Raw genomic sequence first — 12,875 nt, forward strand, 5'->3', positions numbered from 1 at the left:
TAAACTGGGCGACTGCTTTGCAGAACACCTGCGGTCTGTCCACAAGAATGACCCAAACCTCCCTGTCGCTTGCCATTTCAACACTCCACCCTGCTCTCTTGCCCACATGTCTGTCCTTGGCTTGCTGCATTGTTCCAGTGAAGCCCAACGCAAACTGGAGGAACAACACCTCATCTTCCGACTAGGGACTTTACAGCCTTCCGGACTGAATATTGAATTCAACAACTTTAGGTCGTAAGCTCCCTCCCCCATCCCCACCCCCTTTCTGTTTCCCCCTTCCCTTTTTTTTCCAATAAATTATAAAGATTTTCCTTTTCCCACCTATTTCCATTATATATAAAATAAACCCCACTAGAGCTATACCTTGAGTGTCTTACCATCCATTCTTAATTAGCACATTCGTTTAGATAATATCACCAACTTTAATTTTAACACCTATGTGTTCTATTGTACTATTGTCATTGACATCTTTTGATGATCTGCTTCTATCACTGCTTGTTTGTCCCTACAACCACACCGCCCCCCCACCTCTTTGTCTCTCTATCTCTCCGCCCCCCACACACACACCTTAAACCAGCTTATATTTCAACTCTTTCTTGGACTCGAACGCAAGTTCTGTCGAAGGGTCATGAGGACTCGAAACGTCAACTCTTTTCTTCTCCGCCGATGCTGCCAGACCTGCTGAGTTTTTCCAGGTAATTCTGTTTTTGTTTTGTATTTCTATAACCGCTTCAACATAATAAAATGTCCCAAAGTGCTTCGCAGAAGTGTTATAAAGCAAATTTTGTCAATGAGCCACAGAAGGTTAGATCAGGGCAGATGGTCAAAAGCTTGGTCAAAGAGGTAAGTTTTAAGGAGTATTTTAAAAGTAGGGAAGCGAGGTAGAGAGGCTGGGAGGTTTAAGGTGAGAATTCCCAGAACTTAAAGCCTAGCTAACTGAAGGCATGGTCACCAATTGTGGAGCAGTTAAAATTAGAGATCCTCAAGTGGCCAGAATTAGATGAGCACAGATATCTCAGAGGGCCGAGAGGTTGGAGGAGGTTACAAAGATGTGGGGGGTTTGAGGGGGGGAGGGGGGGGTGGCGGCGCATGTGGGCCGGGTGTGTGGGGAGATGCCATGGAAGGATTTGAAAACAAGGATGATAATTTTGAAATTGCTTAACTGGGGTCCAATGTAGATCAGTGAGCACAGGTTGATGGATGAATGGAACTTGAAGCAAGTAAGGACAAAGACAGCAGAGTTTTGAATGACCGCAGGTTCATGGAGGGTAGAGTATGGGAGGCTGGCCAGCAGTGCATTGGAATAGTCAGGCCTAGGGGTAACAAAGGCATGGATGAGGGTTTCAGCAGCAGATGGGCTGATGTGTGTGTGGAATTGGCCAATGTTCTGGAGGTGGAAATAGGCAGTCTTAACGATGGTGCGGATATGTCATCGGACGGGTGGCTCATCTTTGGGTCAAATATGATACTAAAATTATGAACAGTCTGGCACAGTCTAAGATCGTTGCCAGGTCAGGTCCAGAAGATTCACTGGGGAGGAAGTTTCAAGCACATAATCCTGTGCCCTCATCCTGACAATGGAACAATATTGGGCGGGTATTATAACACCTGCTAATAAAGACAGAAAATATGCAAACACTTCACAGGTCTGGCAGCATCTGTAGAGAGAGAGAGAAGCAGAGTTAACATTTCAGGCCTGTGACCTTTCAGATTTGAAAAGTTGGCTTGATTTGTCTTTCCAAAATGCTGCCAGATTTACGGAGGATTTCCAGCATTTTCTTTTCCTATTTTGAGATTTTCAGCATCCACAGTAATTTGCTTTTCTATAGTTGTCTTGTGCAGTATCATCCACTTTGGTCTGTTGCCCACAATGAACTTCCACCTTATAATAAATGTCACCTGAAAAATTCCTTCAGATGGATGTCACTTCATTTTCCATTGTGTTATTGTGCAATGATACTCTAGAAGTTAGATGCATTACGTCTCAATATAAAGTACCAAATCTGAGGATATAGTTCTTCAGAAAGAACAATAAATCACCAAAGAAATATTGTGGTTTTTTGAGTACTCAGATGGAGAAAAGGTCTGTCATCCCTGGCACAAATATTGTCATGGTTGATAATAGCCAGTGTCCTGGTGTCAAATCATATCCCATATATGAAGCTGAAGCAGTCACAATTTTTTCATGTGCTATATGCTTGAATTGATCAATTCTACAAAGTTTTGAGTGACCTTTGAATTTTTTGGACGTTAAATCTCATTCACAGGTGCTTTAATATTTAATGGCAATAAAATAATGGTTCATTAATTATAAGCTGTTTCTTTTACAAAGCTAGCACAATAATACTAGAGATTAACCGAACGTGTAGATGAGTTTTGTTACATTCGTGGAAGATTGTACATTAAATATTACTGATCAAAACAAAGTATAAATTAAAATACTAATTTGCAGTATAGTCTTCAGTTATCCTTATTTGAAACTATTTTGTTTGTCAACATGTTGATCAAGATAAAAATGCATGTAATTGAGCTTAACATAACCTTTTCTCTTAGGTTTGTTTTCAATGGGATGGTCAGCTTTTCAGGCTATTACTCCCAATGTGAAAGAAGAGGGGGCAATGAAGGAAGACTGTGGAATGCAGGACACTCCATATACTGAGGTTGGAATTATTAGCTATCTTAATGTAAAGAATTGTTTGAGTTAATGATAATTAGACACTGAACAGAATTGGAATGCTTGCTTTGCATTCCAATGGTTGCAAGTTTGAGTTTGTTTCTTTTTTACTGTGAAACTAGATAGTTTGGTCACAGAATTTTACGTCTCAGAATTTTACATCACAGAATTAGAAAATTCAGCTCAATGCTTCAAAACAGCAGTCCACTTAGTCAAATTTCCTTGTCTTCCCAACAATTGTCATTTGAAAGCCACTATACTTCCATCACTATCTCTGCTAAGACACAGATATCAAATTAAATATAAGAGATTTAGAACAGAGAGCAGAAGCAATGTTTTTTATACAGTGCTGAGAGGCTATGGAATACACAATTAACAAATGAAGTAGCGACCTTGTCAACTTTTCAGAATAGATTAAATAGGCAGTTGAAGGAAAGGGAAATAAAGGAAAATAGGACCAGCGCATTAGATTAGGAATGCTGTTGATGTGGAGAATAAGTTCCAACATGTCCATGGTTGGGCTAAAGAGATTTCTATCTTGTGATTTTTATACAATTCTCTGTATGTCATTCTACATGAATGTATAGGACGGAGTCTCCATTTTCTGAATTTGTGTCTTAGAACAGGCCTATAGGAACTTACTAGGGGTGAATTTCAATTCAATGGAATTGCATTGAAAATCAGGTGGGATATAAAATGATCAACCAATCCGTGACAGTCCATTTCTCGCTTGACAGTAAATGAAAATTCATCCCTTTAAGAACATAGGAAATAAATAGATTTGAAATAAACCTCAGACCTAGAACACCTAAAATCTAGTGAGCCATCCTGTGTGAAATGCACTAGGAGATAATTTTATATTAACACACAAGCATAATAATGTGCTAAACTGGCTAATTGCATTAGATGATCACTGTGAGAGCCCAGGGTATTGATATCATATCTATAGATCAAGCAAAAAGTTGGGTACTATGAATGGAAACTGAAAGTTTACTTTTAATGGTGCCATAGGCTTTATTGGATGCACACATGGGGAACCATCAGCACTATAATAATGTAAAAGAACATTAGAAACCATAGCTGGTGCAGCCCATTGTCATTAGGCATTAAATGTATTTTCCAGTAGCTTTGATAAATGCCTATTGGTCAGTATGACCCTCACAATCCTCAACACATACCTGAAACACTGCTGCCTATTAGTCTTTCTGTACATGAGCTAAAGGATCTGTTCAATCCAATCATTATCTTAATGTATTTTTCCACCTCAATGTTATGATAGTTGGTCCTGCAGTGTTATTGTAAATATCAAAGTAAAGAAGACTTTAAGTCTTTATTTTTCCTTTTTGTGAACAGGATACTCTTGTGGAGCAGCTGGAAGCATGTGTTGATTACTTGTGGAAATCTGAACGGCATGAACTTATTGCAAATGTCTACAAGCCTGTTATTTTGGTTTATGAGAAGAAAAGAGACTTTAAGGTACATTGTGGTCTTTGCCTATCAGTTTTGATATGTGTTTTCATAAGATGAAACAATTGTTCACCATTATGCATCCATAATTGCACATGAGTATCATTTATTGTTATTATAATCCTATGAAAGTTGGATATTGCTGGAGATAGGAATTTAAAAAGCTTTAATATAAGTTTTTAATATTTGCCTGAGGGAATTCTCTTAAGTTTGAGTTTGGTCTGAAATATTTCTGTTAAATTGCAAGAGGAAAGGAAATCAAATAACTATCTTATTAAATCTGAAGGAACTCCTCCAAGAAGCCAGCATAAATCTTTTACGTATTGCTGCCATTTTGTGTAATACACTCTCTCTCTCTCTCTTACTCTTCTGGTTTCTCTTTTGCTGTATTTTTTCCTCTCTGTCTCCTTCGCTCTCAAACTTCTCAGGCAAAATCTGATCCCTTTCTTGATTATCTTTTAAAAATCTGACAATTTTAGTTTGGTCAGTAACCAAATGACACAGATGTAAGATAATTAACAAAATAACCCCAAAGACGGGCACGACAGTTGGGAGCGGCGCCACTGTTTTATGTGGGCGGGGACGCACGGCTGGTAGCTGAGCGCTACCGGCCATGCATCCCCGCCCACATAAAATGGCTGCGCACGCTACCTGTGTGGGTGGGGGGAGGAGGGAGAGTCGGAGCCTGCACTCCTTTGCACATGTGCGTGCAGAAATCTCCCTGAGGCACAAATAAGATATTCATATAAACATTTCATTAATTACAGAGATTGTCAGAACTCTACTACACCATTCATCGATCCTATCACAAGATCACTGAGGTTGTACATTCTGAAAAACGTTTGTTTGGAAGATACTACCGTGTTGCTTTTTATGGACAGGTAAGTGCAATGTTATAATGTGACACTCAGTATGACACCTTGCTCTGGACATTACTTCCATTCATTTGTGTGCTTTGAGATGCAGTGAGAATTATGAAAGTATTCTGCATCCATCGCAGCCTCAAATGCAATTTTAAACAGTTTAAAAAAATGTACAATAAATGTTTCTGGTCTTAGTTTACATTTATAGCAGTATTTATGATTATCAGTGCCATATCTGCATGAATTGCTTTTATAAATATATTGAGCACACTTAACATTTATCTTGACATTTGATTCTGAAATACTTTATGAAACACTGTTCTTGAAAATATGTTGGCTCAGATCTTCTGGTTCCAATAGCAATGAGCACTAAGATGTGTACTACTATTTGGGGTCACACTGACGTTGGAAGTTCCAGGGTCCTCTCGGTTCAAGGGAAATTAGGGATGGGCAACGAGTGCTGGCCTTGCCAATGATGCCCAGATCCAATGAAAGAATAAAATTATGGTAGAACAGGGAACTTCCGATACCTGAGAAATGGTACCATGGGAGCCCTTGCTGATGGTCCCCCAGGACTTGTATCCATACTAATTTGGGCTGTGTTTGCTTTATATTTACCCTGATTTATTCAGAGCTGTTCCTGGCAGATGTAAGCTTACTGAGGAGCAGAGCTCTAAGTCAATCAGGTGGTATGCCAAAACACCTCCAAATACAGCTCACCCCCACCATCAACACAGCTCATGCTCCCTCCCGAATCTGCTGCACCCCCTCTTGATACCACTCACCCTCCCCGACGTTGCTCTTCACCTCCCCGACACTGGTCACCCTCCCAGACACTGATCACCCTCCCCAGCACTGCTCAGCACCTCCCTGACACTGCTGTCCTCCCACCATGACACTGCTTAACTCCCCTGCCCCCCCCCCCAATACCCCCACCAAATGGCTCATATCTCTGATGGTGTTCAGTACCCCCAACACTGCTCACCGCCCAACACATGCACCCTTTCCCCTGACACTGCTCACCCTTCTTCCCCCTTCTGCACCCCAGGCAATACACAATCTAAAACAAAAACAGAATTACCTGGAAAAACTCAGCAGGTCTGGCAGCATCGGCGGAGAAGAAAAGAGTTGACGTTTCGAGTCCTCATGACCCTACACACCCTGCCCCCAGCTCACCTTCTGAAATCCCCGTCTATTAGTCTGGCCGTGTCAGAACAGTGTCAGCATTCTGGAGCTGGTTTGCTGGCAGCATTGGGCCCGGTGGGGTGATGAGCATTTTCGATTGGGAGGAGGGTGAGCATTGTTTGGGGTTGGGGACGGAAGAGCTATGTCAGGGGGTGAGCAGTTTTGGGGGAGTGCAAGGGAGTGAGCATTTTCGAGGGTGCAAGGGTTTAGCATTTTCAAGGGTGCAGGAGAGGCTGAGCATTGTCATTTTGGGCAAGACAGTTTTTGGGATTGCAGACGGGGGAATGAGCATTGCTGGAAGGTAGCGTGAGCAGTGTTGGGGTGCGCCAGGTTGGGGGGTGAACCTAACAAAGCCATGCACACTGTAAGTCTAAGAAATGAAGACAGATCTTAAGGGGCTTTAATTGGTACTTTAATGACAATAATAGGCCAACTCCCATGTGCGCCCACCAACTGAAATATCGCATGAGTGCGTGATGACATTAGGATGCTCGCCCGACAACATCGTGAGTCATTTTATGCTCAAGCGGGCCGGGTGGGTGCCCGCACACTCTGAAAAATCCTGCCCATTAATTAGAACAATAATAATACTCCAATTTGCATTGGAATATTTAGAAAATAAGGAACAAGAGAGAGGGGTTTATTTTCTGAGGTATGATTCTGAGTACTGGACCAATGATTTAGATAGGTTACACTAATCATTCAGTGGGTGTATCATCACCATCAAATATGAACATACGAACATACGGAAATGATAGGTAGGGAAAGCGCTGCTGATCTAACAAGCCCTGCAAACATTTTCTTAAGTTAACTGTTCCTTCCTTAGGTGCACCGAATTACAGTTCCATCTCTATATTATTTGCCTTCAAGTAAAAGATGTACGTTTTGATATTAGGTTATGTTCTTTTGTTCCATATTCTTAAAAACTTAATTTAAGCAACATTCCTGTTTTCACTGATTTAATTCAAGTTCTAAGTCATACCTTCCCATATTTCTCTTAGGCAAAATGCTGTTGGCTCTATCAGCTTTTCATAACCAAGCTGTGCTTGAGTTTGTATAGTAAAAACAGCCTCAACTACAGGCAAAGCTCTCAATGCCATACCGATCTAATAAGAGAATTTTAGTTATACTTGAAGTATCCACTGACACTAAAAACATGAACTGTGACTGTGACATAGGCCACAGTGAGATAGTTAAGTCACAGTAATATATTCATCTTTCCTTTCCCTCACTTCTATTTCCACGTTCCAAAATATATATTTGCTTCTTCATAACCTATGGGATTTGCACAATATTTTTCTTGCTTTTACTTGAGACAGCTGTACAGATAATCAGCCCCATTGTCACAGCTGAGATGATGGATGGGAATTTGGTTATACTACTGGTACCCAGAATTCTGGAATAGCATTATCTCTCCAGCAACCTCCTGCCTTCTCCCTCTTTCTAATGCCGCTAATTCTTGGTACAGTTCACATCTTGATATGGTTGGAGATTGTGGTCTTCAAGGAGGAAATTGTGACCTCCTGTATGAAATCCCTTCTAAAAGTAGCTGTGTTGGTGGGCTTGGGTACACGGAAAATAGGGTTAACTAAATTATGTGAGTTACTCAGAGGTCCAAGGATGCCACAAGAATATTTGATAACAGGCAGTTCCAGTTCAAGCTCCTCTTGACACGGCTCTTCAATATAACTAAGTGTTAAAGTGCATGTGATTGAATTTTCAAAACATTCTGCAACAAGTACCTGTACTTTTGCATTTTATTCAGGACAGTTTCCAAGCTTCTCTTTGCCTTTCTATCTAACTCGGTCATGCTTAGCTTTCTGGATCGTGTAATGTATAACCATTGCAAGTACTGTCAATCAATAGAAATGCCAAATGTTCTCACTAAATTGGGGGCAATATTGGTTAATTGTTTGGTTCAACTTGGCAGTAGTGTATATATATATTTGTATATTTTAATGCAGAATTTTTCCTTTTTTCCACTTCTTCAAGGCTGTGGTAAGTTTTTCTCTCTGCTCTCTATGCTGATCCTGCAGCCTGCCCTTAACACTACAAATAAATAAACTAACGTTTTTTAGTAATTAATCGTATTGTTGAAAATTATGATCAGCAACCTATTTGAGATATGGAAATATGCGTCAGAGTGCACTGTTATGTTTTGTGTTCTAAATGTTACTGAGAAGTGCTAAGTGTTTTCAATAACTACTGTACATTTTAGTCAGTGTTTAAAGTGACCATGGCCTGGAATCTCCGGCCCTGTCATGGCGGGACCTGCCATGGGAGATTCAGCGGCCCAGCCAAAAAGCCCATTGACTTTCAGCTGGACTGAATGATCCTAGTAGTGGACTGGAAAATCCTGCCCCATAACAGATCTAGGATGGGACTAGTCTAGGCCATCTGCAGCATGGATATTATAGCTGAATGTATACCCTGTTTATACCACAGCCCCCAGTAAAATCCGGACTACTGAGACAGATTCCATCTCCTGAAGCATATGCAGTGCATTGACCTGATATTAAGTTTCAAGTCCAACACATAAATTGCAAAAATTGTCAGTCATTATTACCTCATGCAAAGTCAGGCACAGAAATGTGAATTTTTGCACCAGATTAGGATATTCTAACTGTATAGCTTGTGGTTTTGTATTTCATCTAGCCTCTTTACCTTGTATTCAAAAAAGTGAATGGTAATTCTAGGTTAATATTTCATCATTACTTGATAATTCAAGTAATTATGGCAATGTCAAAATCTGGCTCGTTTACAACAACTGTTAAAAGTGGATTAAATTTGGCCTCTCAAAGAACAGATTTGTTTTACCTGAAGATCTCCAGGAGCAAAGAAAGAAAGGGAGACTTGTATTTATACAGTGCCTTACATGATCTCAGAATGTTCCCAATGTTTTATAATGAATGAAGTATTTTGAATGATAGCCACTACTGTAGTGTCGAAAATGTGGTGGCCAATTTGCACAGAGAAAGGTCCTATAAGCAGGAAGGAGGTAAATAGCCAGGTCATCTGTTTTTACATGTTGATTGAGGGATATATTTTGGCCAGAACATTGGGGGAACTTTCCTGCTTTTCTGGAGGAAATTCTCTGTCATTTCTGATGTTCCTATGGGCTAATTCTGGGAGAATTTTAGGTTATCTGCATTCTTCCCCTCAACCACATCTTAATTTTTTTTATTCATTCATGGGATGTGGACTTCGCTGTGTGGGCCAGCATTTATTGCTCATCCCTAGTTGCTCTTGAGAAGGTGGCGGTGAGCTGCCTTCTTGAACTGTTGCAGTCCATGTAGTGTAGGTACACCCACAGTGCTATTAGGAAGGGAGTTCCAGGATTTTGGTCCAGCGACAGTGAAGGAATGGTGGTATATTTCCAAGTCAGAATGATGAGTGGCTTGGAGGGGAACTTCTAGGTGGTGATGTTCCCACCCATCTGCTGTCCTTGTCCTTCTAGATTGTAGTGGTTGTGGGTTTGTAAGGTGCTGTCTAAGGTGAGTTCCTGCAGTGCATCTTGTACATGGTACACACTGCTGCTACTGTGCATTGGTTGCGAGGGAGTGAATGTTTGTGGATGCGGTGCCACTCAAGCAGGCTGTTTTATCCTGGACAGTGTCAAGCTTCTTGAGTGTTGTGGGTGCTTCACTCATCCAGGCAAGTGCGGAGTATTCCAGCACCCTCCTGACTTGTGCCTTGTAGATGGTGGGAGGGCTTTGAGGAGTCAGGAGGTCAGTTACTTGTCGCATGATTCCTATTCTTTGACCTGCTCTTGTAGCCCCAGCTACATATGGCTAGTCCAGTTCAATGCTGGGGACCTCCGGGGGAGGCCAAGAGGCATCATCCACTCGGCACTTCTGGCTGAAGATTGTAACAAATGCTTCAGCCTTATCTTTTGCACTGATGTGCTGAGATCCCACATCATTGAGGATGGGGATATTTGTGGAGCCTCCTCCTCCCATGAGTTATTTAACTGTCCACCACCATTCACGACTGGATGTGACAGGACTGCAGAGCTTATATCTGATCCGTTGGTTGTGGAGTCCTTTAGCTCTGTCTATCACTTGCTGCTTATGCTGGTTGGCACACAAGTAGTCCTGTGTTATAGCTTCACCAAAAATGACACCTCATTTTTAGGTATACCTGGTGCTGCTCCTGGCATGGCCGCCAGCACTCTTCATGTACTGTCATTGAAAGGCAGCTTAAGTAACTGGGTGAAACCAGCAGTCCCACATGTAGATTATCTCCAACATGACAAATCACAGAAGAGTGAGAAAGTAATTTTGGCCAGATGATCATGTTTATCCAGTACATCTTTTCATTCTAAGTCTAAATTTGAATATTCAGTAAGTTACAGTTTTATGCAGAAACATTAAATATGTTTTTTACATTTACTATTGTACATGAGAAAACCGCTCATTGTATAATTCCTGGAACTATTCTGTGAAGACGTTGATTATATCAATCCTGTTAGAGAAAATATACACAACTTCAATGAATAATATGAAAGAAACTGATATATTGGAGCTTGAAACTTATGCAGTAATGAGACTTTAAAAGAAAATCGCTACTAACTCTTCAGATTAAACCTGAAGTTAGTTTTGGAAAATATTTGGGTATTGAGAAAAATAATGGTGCTAAATCTAGGAATGGTAACAGCATTTACATAAATTGTGTAACTACTTAGCAGTAAAGTACCAAGATTTGGCTGATTAAACTACAGTTCGCTCATGTATTTTGCAGAATTCCATTTTTCAATTGTAGGGCAGAATTTTCCTGTTGTTGTGTGAGGGTGGGCCCTGAACATCTGTGCATAAAATGACGCGCGGTGTCGTTGGGTGAGTGTCCCGACGTCACCATGTGCCATTGCGATATTTGGCTGGGCGGGTGTGTGATGATGTCCGACGTGCGCTCGCCATTAATTAATGGGCCACTTAAGGCCCCTGAGTGTTCAATCGACACAGATTTTTCTGCACCCATGCAATCTTCGGGTCGGTGCACGGGCGCAATGTGCAGGCGGGTTGGACACATTTGTATTAACCTCATCCACAGGCGGGATAAGAGGGCTCACTGGGGTCGTGAATGTGCACAGTCAAGTACCTGTTTTTGAAAGTTTTACAAACTTGCCTGTGTGATCTGCAGTACTTCAAAACACATACCAGCTGTTTTGTCTGGACTCTTAACCTTCAGATCAGCACTCTGCAGTGAGTAATCTTTGCTGGGCCTGCAGGTTTCAGGGAGCCTTCCCTTAGCCTGGGAATGGGAGCTGAACTGTCCACTGGAGGCAGCTCCTCTGAGGAGACGGGGAGGGCTAGAAGGGGGAGGAGGCCAGGGGTGCACATTCAGCCTCCAGGGGAGCCACCTTTGGGAGGAGAGACGCCAGCACAAGGGACGCAGGGCCAACAGGAAATCCAAAGTGGAAGGGGCCATAGAAGACGCCACTATCCTGCTGCCAGGGTATACAGGCGGCGAAGCAGCTACCTCAATATGTCTGAGGTGCAGCGCCAAAGGAGGCTCCGTCTCTCAAGCGAGACAGTCAACTATATCTGTCAGATGATTGGGCCTGAGATCTCCCCTAACTGTGTGGGTGGACACCCCATGCCAGTGGCTATAAAGGTCACATCTGCCTTCAATCTCTATGCCTCTGGCACCTTCCAGGGCTCGGTGGGTGATCTTTGCGGTGTTTCCCAATCAGCTGTCCACACTTAGGTCAAGCTGGTTATAGAAGCTCTGTTCAGCCATGCATTGACCCTTCATCCACTTCCATTGGGACCAGGCAAGCCAGACACAGTGAGCCAGAGGCTTCGCGGTCATTACTTGCTTCCCCCGCGTCCAGGGTGCAATAGGCTGCACACATGTGGCCATCAAGACGCCAGCAGGTGAGCCCGGTGCCTTCGTCAACAGGAAGGGCTTCCACTCCATGAATGTGCAGATAAGGTGTGATCACAGGATGCTGATTCTGCAAGTCTGTGCAAGGTACCCAGGCAGCTCCCCCGATGCCTACATCCTCAGAAACTCCTAGGTGCCGGGGCTCTTCAGTGCTCCAGCCCATCTGGATGGATGGCTGGTGAATGACAAGGGCTATCTCTTCAGAAGGTGGCTTATGACGCCTCTCCACCATCCAAGAACAGAAGCTGAGTAGCGGTACAATAGGAGCCACGGCTCCAAAGGCCTGTGGTGGAGAGAACCATCGGTTTTCTCAAGATGCGCTTCCAATGCCTGGGCCGCACAGGGGGTGCACCCCAGTATCCCCCAGATCGTGTGTCACTGATAGTGGTTGCATGCTGCGCTTTCCACAATCTTGCGCTAGAAAGGGGGGATGCAGTGGATGATGAAGATGTTGACGCAGTGGCTGCGGCTGCACACGATGAGTCCAGTAGTGAGGCCGAGGATGCACAGGGAGATGCTGAGGGGGTAGACGCTGACCTGGGCATACTCCAGGGAGGCAGGGACACCCGGGAGGCTTTAATCCAATGAACCTTCAGCTAGCACACCACAGATGGTCCATCAAGAAAAGCCTGGGCTGTCGGCTCGACACTCGACACCTAAGTGCAAAATTTGCCAGGTTAGCAACAGTAATTAAGGGCATTGGTAATAAAGCTGAATGTCCAAAAAATCACTCATTACTGTTTTGGAAACCATCCACATGCAGAAGAAAAGAGGCACCCTCAGCCATGGTGACGTATCTG

The 12,875-nt window shown here is 42.7% G+C and overlaps 1 protein-coding gene across 2 annotated transcripts in view; it reads left to right on the top strand.

Moving 5' to 3' along the window:
* The window catches only part of dock10 (dedicator of cytokinesis 10), a 377,754-nt gene that overhangs the window by 325,775 nt on the left and 39,104 nt on the right, over positions 1–12,875 (top strand). For both annotated transcript variants that reach the window (XM_041212097.1, XM_041212105.1), the window contains exons 47-50: positions 2,554–2,660; positions 4,028–4,150; positions 4,909–5,022; positions 8,182–8,187. In XM_041212097.1, coding sequence (XP_041068031.1) covers positions 2,554–2,660; positions 4,028–4,150; positions 4,909–5,022; positions 8,182–8,187 — 350 coding nt within the window. The remainder of the gene's footprint in view (positions 1–2,553; positions 2,661–4,027; positions 4,151–4,908; positions 5,023–8,181; positions 8,188–12,875) is intronic.

Source organism: Carcharodon carcharias, chromosome 2 (assembly GCF_017639515.1).
Source record: "Carcharodon carcharias isolate sCarCar2 chromosome 2, sCarCar2.pri, whole genome shotgun sequence".
Lineage (NCBI taxonomy): Eukaryota > Metazoa > Chordata > Chondrichthyes > Lamniformes > Lamnidae > Carcharodon > Carcharodon carcharias.